The 21,151-nt window shown below is 43.1% G+C and overlaps 2 protein-coding genes across 3 annotated transcripts; both read right to left on the bottom strand.

Moving 5' to 3' along the window:
* Positions 1-11,158: 11,158 nt before the first annotated feature.
* On the bottom strand, positions 11,159-11,997 carry LOC141027308 (protein FAR1-RELATED SEQUENCE 5-like). The gene is made up of 2 exons (XM_073504303.1): positions 11,628-11,997; positions 11,159-11,223 (listed from the first exon to the last, which is right to left on the bottom strand). Exons 1-2 carry the CDS (start codon positions 11,995-11,997, stop codon positions 11,159-11,161), a joined length of 435 nt encoding a protein of 144 aa, XP_073360404.1.
* Positions 11,417-14,524, bottom strand: LOC109780277 (uncharacterized). Of its 2 annotated transcripts, none has more exons than XM_020338872.4 (5): positions 14,200-14,524; positions 13,745-14,109; positions 13,496-13,571; positions 13,328-13,411; positions 11,417-12,104 (listed from the first exon to the last, which is right to left on the bottom strand). In XM_020338872.4, exons 2-5 carry the CDS (start codon positions 13,852-13,854, stop codon positions 12,003-12,005), a joined length of 372 nt encoding a protein of 123 aa, XP_020194461.1. In that variant the 5' UTR covers positions 13,855-14,109; positions 14,200-14,524; the 3' UTR covers positions 11,417-12,002. The 2 variants fall into 2 exon arrangements, with proteins under 2 accessions (XP_020194461.1, XP_045086704.1); XM_045230769.2 differs by having other exon boundaries at positions 13,346-13,411; positions 14,200-14,521.
* Between the last annotated feature and the right edge of the window lie 6,627 nt (positions 14,525-21,151).

The raw sequence follows: 21,151 nt of genomic DNA, 5'->3' as shown, positions 1-21,151 counted from the left end.
ACCCCTTTATCGCGTTGGGTGCAAGTTGTTTGATTTTTTGTGCAGGTATTGGTGATTTGTGCGTTATCTCCTACTGGATTGATACCTTGGTTCTCTAACTAAGGGAAATACTTATCTCTACTTTGCTGCATCACCCTTTCCTCTTCAAGGGAAAAACCAATGCAAGCACAAGAAGTAGCAGTCACTTAGTCCTCGCCCAATCACTCAGGTAAGTCTTCAAGGTAGACATCCAAACCTTCACAGACTTCATTCACCGGCGATCCACAATGACTCTTGGATCCTCATAACGCGATGCCTAACCGACTGGAAGATGCACAGTCTTCAAGTTTAATAAGTCTTCAGATCACGCGGACAGAAATACTTCAGTGATGCCAACACTCTTTGGGCTTTGGGTGTTTTGGGTTTTGTCCCCGCAAGGATTCTCTCTCAAAGCCTTCGGAGGTGGATTGCTCTCAAACGACAAAAGCCGTGCACTAACTCTAAGCAGCCACCAATTTATGGTGTAGGGGTGGGCTGTTTATAGCCAAGAGGCAACCCGACATGATCTGTACGAAATGACCCTGGGACACTAAGGAACCGACACGTGTCCAACGGTCAGAATTCAAACACACGCGGCAGCTTGACTTGGGCTACAAGCAAAGCTGACTCATCCAACTCTGGATAAGATTTTCTCTCATTTGTCTTCGCTCAAAGACATCGGATTTGGGTTGAGCATCACGTCAGCTTTCTGACTTTGTTCACTTGGACCCCACTTGACAGTTCGGTCGTTCCTATGTTTCAAGAAAGAAGAAAATGAAACAATGAAAGAAACAACGTCTTCGCACTTCATTGTCTTCAAGTGAATGTCTTCACACGTCATTATCTTCGACATGTATGTCTTCACGAACCACCATTGTCTTCAATGTCTTCATACATTTTTAGGTAAACCGAATCAATGAGGGACTTCTACCTATGTTTTCCTGTGAATCTCACAAACACATTAGTCCCTCAACCACGTTTGTCGCCAATACTCCAAAACCAACTAGGGTGGCACTAGATGCACTTACAATCTCCCCCTTTTGGTGATTGATGACAAACCGGTTGAAGTTTTCAACGGGGATAAAAATATGTGAAAGTTAAAGTACGTGGTCATTGGCTTCATGAAGTTAAAAGGGCCCCCATAGAAGATGTGCATATAAGTAATTTGCCTTTCAATGCAAATGCACATTGCAGGTTTTGCTTTGTGGAGATCTCCTCCTGTTCATGAAGTCAAATCATCGTGCAAAAAATGTATTGAAAATAATGACATGCACAATGAAAAACGGGCGTCTGCAGAATGATTTCATGCGCTTAAGATAGGAATTCAACCACGTAGTCAAAGATAGTAGAAAATATAGCAGATGTTCCATCTGGACTAAGTGTTACAACTCAAAACCAACAGTTCAAGAACGATAGTTACAAGACTTAACAAAGATATAGCACTCGACCCATATAGAGCTGCTTGAAGACCACCAACTGCTACTTCTTGAGCTTGCGTTGTTATTTCCCTTGAAGAGGAAAGGGTGATGCAGCAAAGTAGAGACAAGTATTTCCCTCAGTTAAGAACCAAGGTATCAATCCAGTAGGAGGTACAAGCAAGTCCCTAATAGATGCACATGCACAAACTAACAAACACTTGCACACAACGCAAAAAAGGGGTTGTCAATCCCTTCACGGTCACTGCTACCTCTTGAGCATGCGTTGGTTTTCCCTTGAAAAGGAAAGGGTGATGTAGCAAAGTAGCGTAAGTATTTCCCTCAGTTTTTGAGAACCAAGGTATCAATCCAGTAGGAGGCCACACGCAAGTCCCTCGTACCTACTCAAACAAATAAGAACCTTGCAACCAACGCGATAAAGGGGTTGTCAATCCCTTCACGGCCACTTGCAAAAGTGAGATCTGATAGAGATGATAAGATAATATTTTTGGTATTTTTATGATAAAGATTGAAAGTAAAGATTGCAAAATAAACGGCGACGGAAATAGCTAGTTGACGGGAGATTAATATGATGGAGAATAGACCCGGGGCCATAGGTTTCACTAGTGGCTTCTCTCAAGATAGCATAAGTATTACGATGGGTGAACAAATTACTGTCGAGCAATTGATAGAAAAGTGCATAATTATGAGAATATCTAGGCATGATCATGTATATAGGCATCACGTCTGCAACAAGTAAACCGACTCCTGCCTGCATCTACTACTATTACTCCACACATCAACCGCTATCCAGCATGCATCTAGAGTATTAAGTTCATAAGAACAGAGTAACGCATTAGGCAAGATGACATGATGTAGAGGGATAAACTCAAGCAATATGATATAAACCCCATCTTTTTATCCTCGATGGCAACAATACAATACGTGTCGTTTCCCCTGCTGTCACTGGGATCGAGCACCGCATGATTGAACCCAAAGCTAAGCACTTCTCCCATTGCAAGAAAGATCAATCTAGTAGGCCAAACCAAACTGATAATTCGAAGAGACTTGCAAAGATAACCAATCATACATAAAAGAATTCAGAGAAGATTCAAATATTGTTCATAGATAATCTTGATCATAAACCCACAATTCATCGGACCTCGACAAACACACCACAAAAAGAGTTACATCGAATAGATCTCCAAGAAGATCGAGGAGAACTTTGTATTGAGATCCAACGAGAGAGAAGAAGCCATCTAGCTAATAACTATGGACCCGAAGGTCTGAGGTAAACTACTCACACATCATCGGAGAGGCTATGGTGTTGATGTAGAATCCCTCCGTGATCGATGCCCCCTCCGGCGGAGCGCCGGAAAAGGCCCCAAGATGGGATCTCACGGGTACAGAAGGTTGCGGCGGTGGAAATAGGGTTTCGTGGTGCTCCTGGTTGGTTTTGGGGTACATGTGTATATATAGGAGGAAGAAGTAGGTCGGTGGAGCTACGAGGTGCCCACGAGGGTGGGGTCGCGCCCAGGGGGGCACGCACGCCTCCCTGCCTCGTGGCCTCCTCGGTTGTTTCTTGACGTCCACTCCAAGTCCTCTGGATCACGTTTGTTCCAAAAATAACTCTCCTGAAGGTTTCATTCCGTTTGGACTCCGTTTGATATTCCTTTTCTGCGATACACTGAAATAGGCAAAAAAACAGCAATTTGCACTGGGCCTTGGGTTAGTAGGTTAGTCCCAAAAATAATATAAAAGTGCTTAGTAAAGGCCATTAAACATCCAAAATAGATAATATAATAGCATGGAACAATAAAAAATAATAGATACGTTGGAGACGTATCAAGCATCCCCAAGCTTAATTCCTGCTCGTCCTTGAGTAGGTAAATGATAAAAACAGAATTTTTGATGTGGAATTCTACCTAGCATATTCCTCAATGTAATTGTCTTTATTTTGGCATGAATGTTCAGATCCGAAAGATTCAAGACAAAAGTTTAATATTGACATAAAAATAATAATACTTCAAGCATACTAACAAAGCAATCATGTCTTCTCAAAATAACATGGCCAAAGAAAGTTATCCCTACAAAATATATAGTCTGGCTATGCTCTATCTTCATCACACAAAGTATTTAATCATGCACAACCCCGATGACAAGCCAAGCAATTGTTTCATACTTTTGATGTTCTCAAACTTTTTCAATCTTCACGCAATACATGAGCGTGAGCCATGGATATAGCACTATATGTGGAATAGAATGGTGGTTGTGGAGAAGACAAAAAGGAGAAGATAGTCTCACATCAACTAGGCGTATCAATGGGTTATGGAGATGCCCATCAATATATATCAATGTGATTGAGTAGGGGTTGCCATGCAACGGATGCACTAGAGCTATAAGTGTATGAAAGCTCAACAAAAGAAACTAAGTGGGTGTGCATCCAACTCGCTTGCTCACGAAGACCTAGGGCATTTTGAGGAAGCCCATCATTGGAATATACAAACCAAGTTCTATAATGTAAAATTCCCACTAGTATATGAAAGTGACAACATAGGAGACTCTCTATCATGAAGATCATGGTGCTACTTTGAAGCACAAGTGTGGAAAAAGGATAGTAACATTGTCCCTTCTCTCTTTTTCTCTCATTTTTTTGTTTGGGCCTTCTTTTTTTCATGGCCTCTTTTCTTTCTCTTTTTTTTATTTTTCGCCCGGAGTCTCATCCTGACTTGTGGGGGAATCATAGTCTCCATCATCCTTTCCTCACATGGTGCAATGCTCTAATAATGATGATCATCACACTTTTATTTACTTACAACTCAAAGATTACAACTCAATACTTAGAACAAAATATGACTCTATGTGAATGCCTCCGGCGGTGTACCGGGATATGCAATGAATGAAGAGTGACATGTATGAAAGAATTATAAAGGTGGCTTTGCCACAAATACGATGTCAACTACATGATCATGCAAAGAAATATGACAATGATGAAGCGTGTCATAATAAACGGAACGATGGTAAGTTGCATGGCAATATATCTCGGAATGGCTATGGAAATGCCATAATAGGTAGGTATGGTGGCTTTTTTGAGGAAGGTATATGGCGGGTGTATGATACCGGCGAAAGGTGTGCGGTATTAGAGAGGCTAGCAATGGTGGAAGGGTGAGAGTGCGTATAATCCATGGACTCAACATTAGTCATAAAGAACTCACATACTTATTGCAAAAATCTATTAGTTATCAAAACAAAGTACTACGTGCATGCTCCTAGGGGGATAGATTGGTAGGAAAAGACCATCGCTCGTCCCCGACCGCCACTCATAAGGAAGACAATCAATAAATAAATCATGCTCCGACTTCATCACATAACGGTTCACCATACGTGCATGCTATGGGAATCACAAACTTTGGAACAAGTATTTCTCAAATTCACAACTACTCAACTAGCATGACTCTAATATCACCATCTTCATATCTCAAAACAATCATCAAGTATCAAACTTCTCTTAGTATTCAATGCACTTATATGAAAGTTTTTATTATATCCATCTTGGATGCCTATCATATTAGGACTAATTTTATAGCCAAAGCAAACTACCATGCTGTTCTAAAGTACTCTCAAAATAATATAAGTGAAGCATGAGAGATCAATAATTTCTACAAAACAAATCCACCACCGTGCTCTAAAAGATATAAGTGAAGTGCTAGAGCAAAATTATTTAGCTCAAAAGATATAAGTGAAGCACATAGAGTATTCTAATATATTCCGATTAATGTGTGTCTCTCCCAAAAGGTGTATACAGCAAGGATGATTGTGGTAAACTAAAAAGCAAATACTCAAATCATACAAGACGCTCCAAGCAAAACACATATCATGTGATGAATAAATATATAGCTCGAAGTAAAGTTACCGATGGACGAAGACAAAAGAGGGGATGCCTTCCGGGGAATCCCCAAGCTTAGACTTTTGGTTGTCCTTGGATTTTACCTTTGGGTGCCTTGGGCGCTTAGGCTCTTGCCACTCCTTGTTCCATAATCCATCAAATCTTTACCCAAAACTTGAAAACTTCACAACACAAAACTTAACAGAAAATCTCATGAGCTCTGTTAGCGAAAGAAAAAAAAACCACTTCAAGGTACTGTAATGAACTCATTCTTTATTTATGTTGGTATTAAACCTACTGTATTCCAACTTCTCTATGGTTCATAACCTCCGATACTAGCCATAGATTCATCGAAATAAGCAAACAACACACGAAAAACAGAATCTGTCAAAAACAGAACAGTCTGTAGTAATCTGCATCTAACGAAAACTTCTGCAACTTAGAGAAATCGACCAAAATAGGAAGACCTAGATAAATTTTTTATTGATCTACTGCAATTGGAATCAGTATTTTATCACGTTCTGGTGATTTTTAACAATTATTTTCGTGATCAGAAAGTTTCTGACTTTTTCAGCAAGATCAAATAACTATCATCCAAGAAGATCCTATAGGTTTTACTTGGCACAAACACTAATTAACACATAAAACCACATCTAACCAGAGGCTAGATCAAAGATTTATTGAATAACATCTAGGAAAAATATTGGGTTGTCTCCCACCAAGCACTTTTCTTTAAAGTCTTTTAGCTAGGCATTGATAATTTTAATGATGCTCACATGAAAGACAAGAATTGAAGCACAAAGAGAGCATCATAAAACATGTGACAAACACACTTAAGTCCAACATACTTCCTATTCATAGGCATTTTATAATCAAACAAATTATCAATGCAAGCAAAAACTACCATATGCAAGGAAGAAGAAAGAAACAATAGCAATCTCAACATAACGAGAGGTAATTTTGTAACATGGAAATTTCTACAACCATATTTTCCTCTCTCATAATAATTACATGTGAGATCATAAGCAAATTCAACAAAATAGCTATCACATAAAATATTTTCAACACGGTCCACATGCATGCAAAGTTGACACTCTTCCAAAATAGTGGGATTAACATTAACTAAAGTCATTACCTCTCCAAACCCACTTTTATCAATAATTTCATAAGATTGAACATTCTCCAAATATGTGGGATCTAAAGTTGACACTCTTCCAAACCCACTTTCAATAATATTGCAAACACTATTATCAATCTCATATTCATCATGGGGCTTAAATAAATTTTCAAGATCAAAAGAAGAATCACCCCAATCATGATCATTGCAACAAATAGTAGAAATAGCAAACTAGCATCCCCAAGCTTAGGGTTTTGCATATTATAAGCACAATTGACATTAATAGAATTTATACTATCATCATTGCAATCATGCTTTTTATTCAAAGATCCATCGTGAATCACTCCATAAAGTACTTCATCACAATTTTCAAATTCATGAATTTCAAGCAAAACTTCATAAAGATAATCTAGTGCACAAAACTCACTAGCAATTGGTTCATCATAATTGGATCTCTTAAAAACATTAGCAAGCGGATGAGGATCCATAGATCTTAGGTTCTCTGTTTAGCAATAAATAAACAACTATTCCAACCAAACGAGCAAACGAGCCAAGTAAGACATCAAAGCAAACGAAAAGACCAACAGAAGAAGGGTGAATAAAACGGCAAGGGTGAAGTGGGGGAGAGGGAAACGAGAGGCAAATGGCAAATCATGTAATGCGAGGGATAAGAGTTTGTGATGGGTACTTGGTATGTCTGTACTTGTGCGTAGACTCCCCGGCAATGGCGCCAGAAATCATTCTTGCTACCTCTTGAGCATGCGTTGGTTTTCCCTTGAAGAGGAAAGGGTGATGCAGCAAAGTAGCGTAAGTATTTCCCTCAGTTTTTGAGAACCAAGGTATCAATCTAGTAGGAGGCCACACGCAAGTCCCTCGTACCTACACAAACAAATAAGAACCTTGCAACCAACACGATAAAGGGGTTGTCAATCCCTTCACAGCCACTTGCAAAAGTGAGATCTGATAGAGATGATAAGATAATATTTTTGGTATTTTTATGATAAAGATTGAAAGTAAAGATTGCAAAATAAATGGCGACGGAAATAGCCAGTTGACGGGAGATTAATATGATGGAGAATAGACCCGGGGCCATAGGTTTCATTAGTGGCTTCTCTCAAGATAGCATGAGTATTGCGGTGGGTGAACAAATTAATGTCGAGCAATTGATATAAAAGTGCATAATTATGAGAATATCTAGGCATGATCATGTATATAGGCATCACGTCTGCAACAAGTAGACCGACTCCTGCCTGCATCTACTACTATTACTCCACACATCGACCGCTATCCAGCATGCATCTAGAGTATTAAGTTCATAAGAACAGAATAACGCATTAGGCAAGATGACATGATGTAGAGGGATAAACTCAAACAATATGATATAAACCCCATCTTTTTATCCTCGATGGCAACAATACAATATGTGTCGTTTCCCCTGCTATCACTGGGATCGAGCACCGCATGATTGAACCCAAAGCTAAGCACTTCTCCCATTGCAAGAAAGATCAATCTAGTAGGCCAAACCAAACATATAATTCGAAGAGACTTGCAAAGATAAACCAATCATACATAAAAGAATTCAGAGAAGATTCAAATATTGTTCATAGATAATCTTGATCATAAACCCACAATTCATGGGATCTCGACAAACACACGCAAAAAGAGTTACATCGAATAGATCTCCGAGAAGATTGAGGAGAACTTTGTATTGAGATCCAAAGATAGAGAAGAAGTCATCTAGCTAATAACTATGGACCCGAAGGTCTGAGGTAAACTACTCACACATCATCGGAGAGCTATGGTGTTGATGTAGAAGCCCTCCGTGATCGATGCCCCCTCCGGCGGAGCGGCGGAAAAGGCCCCAAGATGGGATCTCACGGATACAGAAGGTTGCGGCGGTGGAAATAGGGTTTCGTGGTGCTCCTGGTTGGTTTCGGGGTACATGTGTATATATAGGAGGAAGATGTAGGTCAGTGGAGCTACGAGAGGCCCACAAGGGTGGGGGAGCGCCTAGGGGGGCAGGCGCGCCTCCCTGCCTCGTGGCCTCCTCGGTTGTTTCTTGACGTCCACTCCAAGTCCTCTGGATCACGTTTGTTCCAAAAATATCTCTCCCAAAGGTTTCATTCCGTTTGGACTCCGTTTGATATTCCTTTTCTGCGAAACACTGAAATAGGAAAAAAAAACAACAATTTGCACTCGGCCTTGGGTTAGTAGGTTAGTCCCAAAAATAATATAAAAGTGCTTAGTAAAGCCCATTAAACATCCTGAACAGATAATGTAATAGCATGGAACAATGAAAAATTATAGATACGTTGGAGACGTATCAGTCACTTGCAAGAATGAGATCTAATAGAGATAGATATAAAAGATAAATAAAAGGAAAAATAAAGTAAATATAAATAAATTGCAGCAAGGTAATTTTGGATTATTGGATTTATAGATCTGAAAATAATATGATGGAAAATAGACACGGGGGCCATAGGTTTCAGTAGAGGCTTCTCTCTTAAAAGAAAACATACGGTGGGTGAACAAATTACTGTTGAGCAATTGATAGAAAAGCGCATAGTTATGACGATATCCAAGGCAATGATCATGAATATAGGCATCACGTTCGTGACAAGTAGACCGAAACGATTCTGCATCTACTACTATTACTCCACACATCAACCGACTCCTGCCTGCATCTATAGTATTAAGTTCAAAAGAACGCAGCAACGCCTTAAGCAAGATGACATGATGTAGAGAAAAAAACTCAAGCAATATGATATAAACCCCATCTTTTTATCCTTAATGGAAAACAATAGAATATGTCCCTCGCTACCCCTGCTGTCACTAGGTGAGGACACCGCAAGATTCAACCCATCACAAAGCACCTCCCCCATTGTAAGAAAAACCAATCTAGTTAGCCAAACCAAATCGGTAGATCGGAGAAAAATACAAAGCTATCTTAATCATGTATAAAAGAGTTCAGAGAAGACTCAAATAATATTCATAGATAATCTGATCATAAATCCACAATTCATCAGATTTCAACAAACGCACCACAAAAGAAGATTACATCGAATAGAACTCCAAGAACATCGAGGAGAACATTGTACTGAAGATCAAAAAGAGAGAAGAAGCCATCTAGCTATTAGTTATGGACCCGTAGATCTGTGGTAAACTACTCACACATCATTGGAAGGGAAGCAAGTATTGCTGGAATTCGAGCCGAGTCGAGCCAGCTCGGCTCGACTCGCTAAAACTCGTTTCGTTAACGAGCTAACTCGACTCAAGTCGTTACTATAACGAGCTCAAATCCAAGATTGGCTTGACTCATATAACTCGCGAGCTGGCTCGTTTAGCTTGTTAAGCTCGTTAATGATATGAACATAAAAACTTACAAATATGATAAAAATGATTACTTGGGAATGCAAAATATACATATTAAACATGTACAATGTTCACAAACAATTGTAGGCATGTACAAGCTTAAATTACAACTAGAATAACCGGATGTCCTACAAGTTTTTCATCAACGGATCATGTCGTCCGATACATACTCCTCCTTCATGGTGAACAGTAAATGAACAATACTTGTAGGCTATTTTTCAGAAAAGCTATGGGGTCGGTTGACCTCGCAACTTACACGTAGATTCGCCTCTGCATGTCGTAGGGCCCAATGTGCTTTCGTGCGTTAAACGATTCACATGCACTTGCTGCCAGAAGGTCCCTCTTTCCGCTTCTGCCTACGAAATTCATGGATACAGCCAACCACACATCGCATAACAACTCATCCTCTATGGTCGAGTAGCTCACCATCCTTCGTACTCTAAAAAACGATATAGCGTTCGAAAATAAGCTCAATGGCATTTGACCGAACACCTGCCGAGCATGGTCTACGCCATGGAGGTCGTCGACAGAGGGCAGATTGTGCCTGGGTACAAACGGCTCCAGGATGGACAACGTCGTCTAGAGGTGAGCGGGCGCGTCGCTGCTGGTTGCGGACGTCCGTCATTGCCACGGTGGCGGCCGGAGACGGCGAAGGTGGATGGTGCGGATGCAAAGTAAGGAGAAGTGGTGACGTGGAAGGAAATGGGACCGGGAGGCGGATTGGGTGGGCCGGGGGTGTCGGATTCCTATGTGGCCGCTGTCCAGACTCCCGCACCCCCGGTCTCCAATTTACGGGAGAAAACACGTCCGGACCGCTCGGCGGACTGATACAGACCCGCGTTGAATGGCTTCCACGGTCCGTACGTATGCGGGCGGTTTGAGGGTCGACGTTAGAAATGACCTTATTTGTTAGTGGAGTATTCTATCGGAAAAGCAATTTGGCTCCCAGGTCCAGGTGGTCCCTATATCTCGGCCGCACATGCAAGCATCGAGATCTGAACCAGCAATCATTGTCTGCTCTATACGGAAGTAAAAAATGCGGAATACACTGTGGACCCTCCTGTGTACGATAACGTGGGCTTGGCTTCTCGGACGGCGCCGCTAGGGCGCGGTGACGGTTGTTGACGAACCGTGCCATGGACACCTGGTACAGATGGTTAATTTGGAGGGCTATCTCCGTTAGCCAGGTCCACTTGTCAGTTGGGAATAATGAAGGGACACCTACCCCACCAGCTCAGACCTCGTTTCGGCAGAAAAGAATAGGTGCTGACATTCATCTGCGGACCGACGGGATCCAGCCTTGGAGATCGTTTTAAGTGCTGCAAAAACGATGTTTGAATTGCCGAAGATTCAGAAGCTGAATCCCAGGCTCAGTTCATGGTGCACGAGCAAGGTAGATTGTACGCCGCCGAGCCCTGGTGATCAGTGAGTCAAAAATTCTCAGATTCAGAGCAACATATGTGGGTATGATGCCCGTGGCCCGGATGGCAACATCAATGAGTCATTTCTTGCATAAAGAAAACACTTGGCATGGATCTAGCGTCGTCTCACAGCTTGTGTGCAGCTGAGGAATTCGTGAAGAGGAACATAACTGAAAAATCAAGAAAGTTGGAGAAAGATTGCTTTCAGATAACATTCGTCATTTTTATGATGGTACAACAGATCGCCGAACTGGCATTACATCACCCTGCACGAATAACACGGTCAGTCTACTCTGTACGAACACACTCGAGAACTGAACACTCACAGTTTTGGTCCTCTTCTCTTCATAGCTTTCTTCGGAGACGGGTCAGTCTACTCTGTACGAACAGACACACACTTGAGAACTGAACACTCACAGTTTTGGTCCTCTTCTCTTCATAGCTTTCTCCGGAGTCGATGTAGAACTGCAAATGCATGTACTTCTTCACAAACATGTGCATTGGGCACCCCGGCGGCACATACGACTTCAACATGCCGTTCGCACTCTCGCTTCTCTGCGGGCTGGTCATATTTGCGCAGAAAACACACTTGAAGTATGGTTTCACCCACTTGTGCCTGATTTCGTATATCTGGGTCATGTACACATGGGTCTTCAGGCTGTACTTCTCCACCAGCATCTTCCACGCCTCTTCAAACTCTTCAATCGTCAACATGTGGTTGATAACTTTATGGAACTCAGCTCTGAACTCACTCATCTTTGTGTACATTGGCCCTAAGGTCTCCTTTGCTTTCTCCAGCACGTGCCATTTGCACCATCGATGAGCTGTCGTCGGCAAAGTGTTCTTAATTGCAACCTCCATTGCCCTGCATTGGTCTACAACAAACAAGAATCATTTGTTATTGGATAACCCTTCTGTTTAAAAAAAATCATAGTACATGGGGCAGCAAATTTTTTAAGGACAAATACAGTACAAGCATTACCTGTCAGGATGGCCACCGGAGGGGTGCCACCCATCATCCAGTCAAATTCTTTACAAACCCACTCAAAGCTTTCCATCTGCTCACCCCGAAGAAGCACCCCAGCTAATATAATGCTCTAAAAGTGGTCGTTCACCCCGACGAACAAGCCGAATGGCATGTCGTACAGATTTGGTCAATTTGGCTCCCGGGTCCAAATTTTTTTCAAATGTCAACAAAATTGAGACAATTTTTTTTGTGTGATCTTTGCCACATACAAATGCTATCCGTAAATTTTGAGGCAAAAAGGTTAAGCATTTCGGCTTGCGCAAAATAAACAAATCGAAGACCAAATGTCACCCCAATTTTATTTTTTTCACCGACGAACCCCCGCTGCTCCGTTCCGCATGAAAATTGTCAAGCATGCTTGCGACACCAGCATGATCATCTACAATTTTTTTTCAGAATTTAAAACATTTAATATTTTTTTCAGGGTACTGTTCGGAGCCAAAACGCCAGCCCCGTGTCAAACGTTTACAACATCACCATAATAGATGTACTGATTCCTACTGCTCCTCGTTGCCCACATCAAGTTCTTGATCCGGCCGTCTGCATCAGGCTGAATCCTGAACACAAATTACTGGTCCTTTGCAGCTATCTCCGCAAATACATCTATGTTTTTTCCTAACATCATCCTGTGCCCGTTCCTTGTTTATTTTCCCGCACAGATTTCTCAGTGTCCGTTTCGTAAACGAAACATTATCGATATCTCAATTTTTTTTATACAATACTATAAACCTTTGTGACATTTACATTACTCTGCCTCAGCTGTTTTATGACATCCTTTGTGGACACATCAATGTGCTTGTGTGACGGTCAGTCCACTTTCTCCCCACATGTAGTTGTGAGCGAGTGGTTGTGGTTTGCCCTGTGTTCTGTAATGTACCGTCCATTTGTCATGGGTTCGAAGCAATCTTATCATTGCCGGGCACTCGCACCGGCAAGACCTATTGTTTTCTTTTATTGGTTTTCACTGCAATCATAGCCCACCCACCCCGAAACTTGGAATCAACACTACTGGATACACACATACCGAATGAGGAAAGCATAAAGTTTTTCTTGTAGAACATAAATACTTACGGAGCAGTCACATACAACCTCTTGCATGCATTTCGTCTTCTCGGCATTAAGCCTGCTCTTTCGATATCTCATCCCAAAACCATGCTTCCACGAATACAGGTTGTAGAAATCAGAAGCCTCGCCGGGTGAGTCAAAAGTTAACCCAATGTAGCTCAACTACATGCTCACCAAGCTTGTCTGCTCCAGTGCGCCAACTCTGTCCAGGCACGGTGTCCTGTCAGGAGGATGTTTCCCAACCCTCACCCTGCATTTCAACAAAAACATGCCCCCATATTTCAATTACCAAGATTGCCTGCATCTGAAAACTTTTCTTACTTCCAAAACACAAAATCAAGCAGGGTGGCACACGCATCATGCAATAGTTTTTGAGAACACAATAACCGAAAATATTGCGGATGGCAAGAACAGGATCAATACCTGTTTGTCCAGCCTGGTTCCTGTGGATCCATTTTGCCAGTGGACTGAGCTGAACCTCCATTCACACTCTCGGCACGGTCATCAATCTGAGCATCCTGCTCAGCCTCCATGTTCACTTGGGCGCTCCATTGCTCAATTACATCTGCGTTGTCCCCTTCGATCTCACTAAAAAACGGACATGGCTCCGCCACCAGCAACACTTGTCTGATCGCCGTACAGCTCACCGCTTCTTCCTGTGTGAATCATCCCCCGCTGCTGTTCCCCACCTGGATCCGTCGCCTAATTCCTCTCTCGCAGTACCTCCAGCACCAATCATGTTCATTAAAACTGCAGCGTTGCACGCCTCCTCCGCGAATATGGGCAGCCTGCTAATCGATTCGAACAATATTCAGGCCGCGGTCGCCCGGATCCAACCAAAAAATCAATTTTTTTACTGCTAGGAGAACAAACATCACCTGCGTACTGGAGTCACCGGGAAGTTCGTCGCCATTTTTGCCCCTGCGCCGTCAACCTATCCCGCTCTCTGTATAAGCCACCGGAACCCACAACGCAACCGCGCTGGTGCCGCCGCCGCCGCCGCCACCCACTCACAGACCTAGCTCCTCTGTGGAACCTACTTATCTTTTTTGCCGAAACGAGGTCGAGCATGGGATCAGGGGGAGGGCGCTGTCCGTCGATCTGCGCTGGGTGCTCGACGGCGACGACTCCATTGGAGCTGCGGTGACAACTGCGAGGAAGCCGTGGCCTGGTGGTTGGGGATTTGCTCAGTCGTGCGGAGGTGGGTGATGGTGGGTCCGCGTCCAAGTAAATATCTGCTCATGGACGGCGGCCGTTTTCCGAACGTTGGTCCAGTTCGAGCGCGCGTTATGACAGACTAGATCACCGTTGGGCCAATGACGCAAAGGCCAAGAGTAAATCATGTATTAAGAGAGTGTTCATTAATATTATTCGGGCACATATTAATATGAGAAAAAAATTCACTTGCTATAAGTACAGAACCGTTAATTAGTCAAACACAAATCCACACCCGAGAAGCACATTGCACAGGGTTGAAACTTTTAAGCCTCACATTCCCAAGCAATCTTAAGGAGGGCCAACATAATTGAAATCACTGATGCAAAGTATCAGCAGTTAGTAATATTTATACACACAGCTTCTTTATTGTGGTCATATGATGATGAAATCAGTACTTAAATCAGCACCAAGGATAGCCGATCAGACAAAAAAAATTCTGCATCCCACTGAACAACACTATTATGCAGGACTCATTTTAAAAGGCCCTCAGTTCTAATTTCTATAAGAGCTTGAAGCTTTGGAGTCAAGGCTAGGAACCTTCAAATCCGACCAAACATCTTACCATGCAAACACGGTAAAATGGGAAAGAAAGACTCTAAATGTGGCGCACCAAAAGCAGCCGAAAATGTTCAATGACCTGGGCGTGAGGAGTTGTGCCGGTGACCTGGTGACGCCGAGCAGCGCGTGGATGTGGGCCAGCCTGATGACGGTGGTGGCGGCGCCCTCTTTTTTTTAGTTTCCTATGATCCAAAGTAGGCGTTGGAACAAAGTAAATCTTTAAACACCTATATAAGTAGATTCAAAACAATAAGAAGTCATTTAATTGATGGAATGTAGCATTATGAAAAAAAAATAGCAAAGTGATTTTGTGTATGCTAGTTGCACCATGGGCACAACACATATTCTAGCAAACAGACCTATGTTTGACACATTCTACCACAAAGTGCCTGTCCAAAGGCTTCGGCACTATGGCTCATGTAGAAAACTGAAAAATGGCTCAACTGTAGTAGCATGCATATCTAACATCTTTTGTCCTTTCATAAAGCAACGAAAGTTCAGAACATACAATCTTAAACCGGTGAGCGACTTGGTTTACATCATCTCCTAGTTGACCTGAGCTACAAATTTATTTACCGAAACAACATAATGAAATATGATATATATCGTTCCTTAGAATGAGAAGCTACAAAATAGAAGAGGCATATGTTTATATGGAAGTATTCATATATCCTAGGCCGGGTTTTTACAGAGCAATCACGGGCATGCCGTTATACATCTATACAAAATGATCTGCGCAAGAAGGCTGCTTTAAAAGTAGTAAGGATTAAAGAAAAAAATGCATCACAACAATTCATTACTAAACAACGGAATGAAATACGATAGCTATCAATCCTGGTAACAGGAAGCTACGAAATATAAGAGGACTACATTTGTATTATTATTTTGCGGGTAGAGGATTACATTTATATGTAAACATTCAAGAGTATTTAACCAAAAACTACCACAATTGATGAAAACGTGACGGAAAACTACCACCTACGAATTTGTGCGAAAAACTACCAAATTTGTCCTAAACCATGGCAAAAAACTACCAAGTCGCTCGCTTCGCCCGCGCTAACCCCGAATCTGATCGGTTGGGCCCACGAATCAGTTGCCACGCAGGCTAACGGTCGGCCGCCGCGCGTTGACGGCTGTTATCGGCCCGTCCGCTGTCGGAACGGCGGCTGTCGGTCGGGTGCGGGTCAAGATCTGATCTGTTCCCCTCTCGCTTCACTCTCTCCCTCCTCTCCCTCTCTCTGAACTAGGTGGCGGCCGCCATGTCGTCGTTGATTCCGGAGGGTGGCGGCGCTGGCGGCGGCGACGTTGGCGGCGGCGACGCTGGCGGCGTTGACACAAGTTTGGACGCTGCTGCCTCGCCCGCGCCTCCACCGATGGCCAGCGGCTCAGTCGATAATTGGTTGGGGAGCACCAGTTTCTCGACGCAGGCCGGCTCGCAGCAGCCGGAGGCACTGCTCTCCCAGTCATCGCCAATGGGTTGCAGGTATGCAAGTATCATCTGCTGGGCCTTTGGTTAGCTGCTTCAATCTGGCAAATTAGTAAGATGTGTTTGTTTCTGTTAGTTGGACATGTGCAGTAAACTGTATTGCAGTTGTAGCTCAGTCAATTTCAATTCAATTCATGAGCACTTATTTGTGCAGTTTGGCTGACCAGAAGTGGGAGATATGGTTTCATTTAGAAGGAAGAAACCCTGTGAAAAGGGGTATATTTGAGTCAGATATTTCTTTGCTTACTCTACAATCACTCATTGCTAGTGAAGGGTATGGGGACAGTGATTACATGTACTATGTGAAGGAGGAGGAAATTGGATCTGAAAGAGTAAAGTATTTAGGTAATGAAGCTAGTGTTCATGAAATGTTGGAGTTTTCTCATAATGTCAAGCTAGTGAACAAGGTTGTGAGAAATGTTGAACCTGGAATTAGTACACATGCTAATGAGAATTACATGAACACTCAAGAGAGCTGCTGTGTGAAAATGGTTGTGGAGGAATCTAAGCTTCAGAATCAGATAGATGATAGAAAGGCTCAGCTTGAGAGGAGCAGGATTCAAAGAGAGGTAGATTTGAACCACTTTGAAGGAGACACTGAAGTGTCTGAATTTTGTTCTGAGGATTCAGTTCATTCAGATGGGAGTGCTGAAGCTGTTCAACAAATGGAAATAGAGTGTGCCTCTGAAGAGGATACAGCATGGCAAACTACTGCTATTGTGAAACATGTGAAGAATCCTGGTCCAACTAGCAGATGTCACAATGAGGTAGAGAAAAAACGTTTTGAAGATTGGTTTCCTGAAGCAGATGAGTTTTGTTTTGCTGGTGATGCAGGCATAAGTGATGAGGAAGAAGAAGATGAAGTTGAACTACCATACCTCATGAAGAAGCCAAAGACAAAGAGTAGTAAGAAAAAGATGAAGGAAAGGCTATATTTTGACCCCTCAATTCCCAATTCACATTTACTCTTGTGCAAGAGCTTGTGTTTTGATAGTGTTTACCAGTTCAGGGAAGCATTAAGAGATTTTCATATAAGGACTTTGAGGTCTTTTCACTACCACAGGAACACTCCAACAAGAATTATTGTTTGGTGTTCACAGAGAGAGCATGGATGTGAATTTTACATGTGTGCCTCGAGGATAGCTCATGAAAGAACATTTTGCATTAAGAAGTGTAACATGGAGCACACTTGTCCAGCATCAGCAGAGAACACAAAGGTTACTACTAAGTGGCTTTCCAAAGCAGTTGAGCCTTCTCTTAGAGCAGATCCTAGAGCACCTGTGGATTCACTTATTAAAAACAACAAAGTCAAGTTTTCAATTGATGTATCAAAGAGTGTGGCCTATAGGGCAAGGAGGAAGGCTATTAAGGTTGTACAAGGTGACCAGAAGGAGCAGTACTATAGACCGAGGGACTACCTACAAGCAGTTATTGACACAAACCCTGGTAGCAGGTGTGTAGTTACAACATTTGAGGACCCAGAAAACCCTGCCCCAACTCCTAGATTTAAGTACATGTTCTACTGCTTGCATGCATCAAAGCAAGGATTTCTTAATGGTTGCAGACCCTTTATAGGTAAATCTATAACTGCATTTGGTTCAAAATATCTTGTTGTAAATTTATGGTAGCTAATTTGGGTATGGATGCAGGGCTTGATGGTTGCTTCATCAAGCTAACCACTGGACAGCAAATTCTTGCAGCCACATGAAGAGATGGCAACAACAACATCTACCCCATAGCCTTTGGTGTGGTTGATAAGGAAGATTTAGAGAGTTGGACATGGTTCCTAACCCAGCTAAGATGTTGCATTGGAAGTGGTAGCAAATCTGGAACCTACACCATTATTTCTGACAGGCAAAAGGTATGCACCCTATCTTAGCCAGTAGTTCAGCTATATATTGTTATTAGTAGCTTTATTTCTTTTTGTTCATGACCATGGTTATTAATTTACAATCAGGGTCTTCTTAAGGCTATAAATGAGGTGTTCCCTGATTCCCCTCAGAGATACTGCCTCAGTCACATATATGCAAATTTTCAGTCAGCTGGTTTCAGAGGAGCAGAACTAAAGAAGCTAGTAGATCAGGCTAGCTACTCATTCACCAAACATGGCCATGAATTAGCAATGGCAGAGCTTAAAGCAGAGTGTGAGGATGCCTGGAAGTGGCTTAAAAAAATTCCAAAGGAGACTTGGTGTAGGTCTGCAATGGATTACAATTGCAAAACTGATCTTGTTGTGAACAACCTTAGTGAGGTTTTCAACAAAATGATCCTTGATGTTAGGGCTAAACCAATTAGGACTATGTTTGAAGGAATTAAGACTAAGCAGATGATCAAAAGGCAGAAGACTAGGGAAAAAACAGAGAACAGCAGGTGGATGATCACACCCAACTATTCAGAGAAACTAGAGGAGAATAAGAAGTATGCCAAATTTTGTGATGCATATAAGGCAGGTCCTGACATTTGGCAAGTGTCTAGTAAGGAAAATCAGTACTGTGTGAACCTAGCTAGTAAATCATGTGACTGCAGGAGGTGGGACATGACAGGTGTGACATGCAGTCATGCAATAGCAGCAATGAGCAAGATTCACATGCACCCAGAGGACTATGTGCATGAATTTTTCAAAAAAGCAATATATATTGAAGCATACAAAGACATAGTGTACCCTGTCCCTGGTCCTGAATTCTGGCCTGGCACCCATACTCAGGATATTGAGCCCCCAGTGTTCAAAGAAAAAGCAGGCAAGAAACAGACAGCTAGGAGAAAGGGCCAGTTTGAGGTGCCTGCACCAAAGGACACAAGCAGGATGGGAACAATTACATGCAGCAATTGTGGTCTACAAGGCCACAGATATACAAACTGTGGGAAAGCTCTAAAACCTAGTCTTGAGATGAGAAAGAACTTACACCAGGTCATTAAAAAATGATGCATTCTTTGTTTAATTATTTTAGTTCTGGTCTATTTACTAACTGATTAATTTTGTCATGCAGGAGAATAGAGAAATTTTTAGGGGTTCCTCTAGTGCTACACATCCACCTCCACAACCACCACCTCAACACCAAACTTCACAGATGCCAGCATCATCTGCTCCACCTCCTAAAGCAATGAGGAACAGAAAAATAGCAGCAAATAAGAGAGGTTCAACATCAACAGTTTCAGCAGGAGCAGCCAGGCACCTGCAACAGGATCAACATCAACAAGAGCTCCAAGAGGATCAGCATCAACAAGAACATTCAATGCACCAAGAACATCCACTGGAGAACCAGGGATATTGGCAGGCAAGAGGAAGAGGAAACCTCCTAGCAAGTTTGCATCCTATCTCAATGCTAGTGGAAACTATTGAAACTCTGTTTCTAAGTTTGTGTTCTGCTACTTAGTTTGAGTGTATGGTACTAAGTTTGTGTTCTGCTACTAAATGTGTGTTGTGCTACTAGCCTGCTTAAATTCAGACATGTGAACTTGTGGACAATGTTGAATGTATGGTACTTATTTGTGCCCAATACCAATGGGCTAAGTGCTACTGATTTGTTTTGATTTGTTTTTTTTGTTTTACTTTGCCATTTGTACAGTTTAGGTGCATGTTGTAATTGTTTTAATTTGTTTTATTTGTTTTACATTGCCATTTCTACAGTTCAGAAGTTACTGCCAAATTCATTTTAGAAAAAAAATTCTGCACAAAAAAAGTCTGGCCTGGGGCTCGAACCCAGGACCAGTTGGTTGTAACCATGCGTTCAATACCAATGGGCTAGTGCTGGTGATTTGTTTGACTAGCATCGGCCAAACTTATTATATGTTGTTAGCCACGTCGTCTGTTCAGCGTGCGTTGCAGCCGGCAGTGTGGTGAGCGTGCGTTGAGTAAAACCAGCCGTTTCAGATTCTACGACTTAATTACGTGTCCACCCACCACGCCCTCTGCTCACTCGCCCACTCGCCACGCTCGCACCGCCCACTCCACTTCCTCCTCTCTCCTGTCGAAATCACCGCCGACAACCGCCGCCACCGCCGTCGCCATGGACTGGCAGCTGGCCATCGAAGCTCTCGCCGACAACAACCAGGAGATGCGCGCGCAGTACAGGGAGATCGCGCGCTGGTTCCCCAGTCTGGCGATGCTGAGGAACCACGCCCGCGGCCTTGTGAAGGTGATGACAGCTGCTGAAAAGCAGCGCGCCTTCCCAGCTGGCTGCACCATCCCGCCACCGACCATTCTGTTGTGGGCGATGCACGAGGTGCAGCGCTCCCCCGACCCCAGGCAGCGCTCCCGATGGTGGATGTACCGCTCATCCACCACGCCGCCGGCCGCCGCGGACCACGTCACCGACGCCGTCCTCGCTCTCCCAGCCCCAATCAACAACGCCTACTGGGAGAGGCGCAATCCATGGGTCCTTGGGCCCTCTGACGACTCTAACGGCGAGTCCTCTGACGACGAGTCCAGTGACGATGATGAGGACGAGCCCTTTGACGACTCTGACGACGAGGTGGATGAGGTCGTCGTCCTCTCCGACGACGAGCCTGAAGTGCAGCTGCTGGCTCCCGTCCTCGACGCCGTGGAGGGGGATAGGAACCTCCCAATC

Source organism: Aegilops tauschii, chromosome 7 (assembly GCF_002575655.3).
Source record: "Aegilops tauschii subsp. strangulata cultivar AL8/78 chromosome 7, Aet v6.0, whole genome shotgun sequence".
Taxonomy (NCBI): domain Eukaryota; kingdom Viridiplantae; phylum Streptophyta; class Magnoliopsida; order Poales; family Poaceae; genus Aegilops; species Aegilops tauschii.
This window is presented reverse-complemented; position numbering and strand designations above follow the sequence as displayed.

Excerpts from the sequence above, each read along its gene's own strand:
- LOC141027308 (XM_073504303.1), bottom strand. The coding sequence starts at position 11,997 with ATGTACACAAAGATGAGTGAGTTCAGAGCTGAGTTCCATAAAGTTATC. Across the intron at positions 11,224-11,627 it reads TGTGAGTGTTCAGTTCTCAA|GGCTCGGCGGCGTACAATCT; the intron begins GTGTGTGTCTGT and ends ACTGATCACCAG.
- LOC109780277 (XM_020338872.4), bottom strand. The coding sequence starts at position 13,854 with ATGGAGGCTGAGCAGGATGCTCAGATTGATGACCGTGCCGAGAGTGTG. Across the intron at positions 13,412-13,495 it reads CACTGGAGCAGACAAGCTTG|CATGGTTTTGGGATGAGATA; the intron begins GTGAGCATGTAG and ends TATTCGTGGAAG. Across the intron at positions 12,105-13,327 it reads AGGTTGTATGTGACTGCTCC|ACCAATGCAGGGCAATGGAG; the intron begins GTAAGTATTTAT and ends TGTTTGTTGTAG.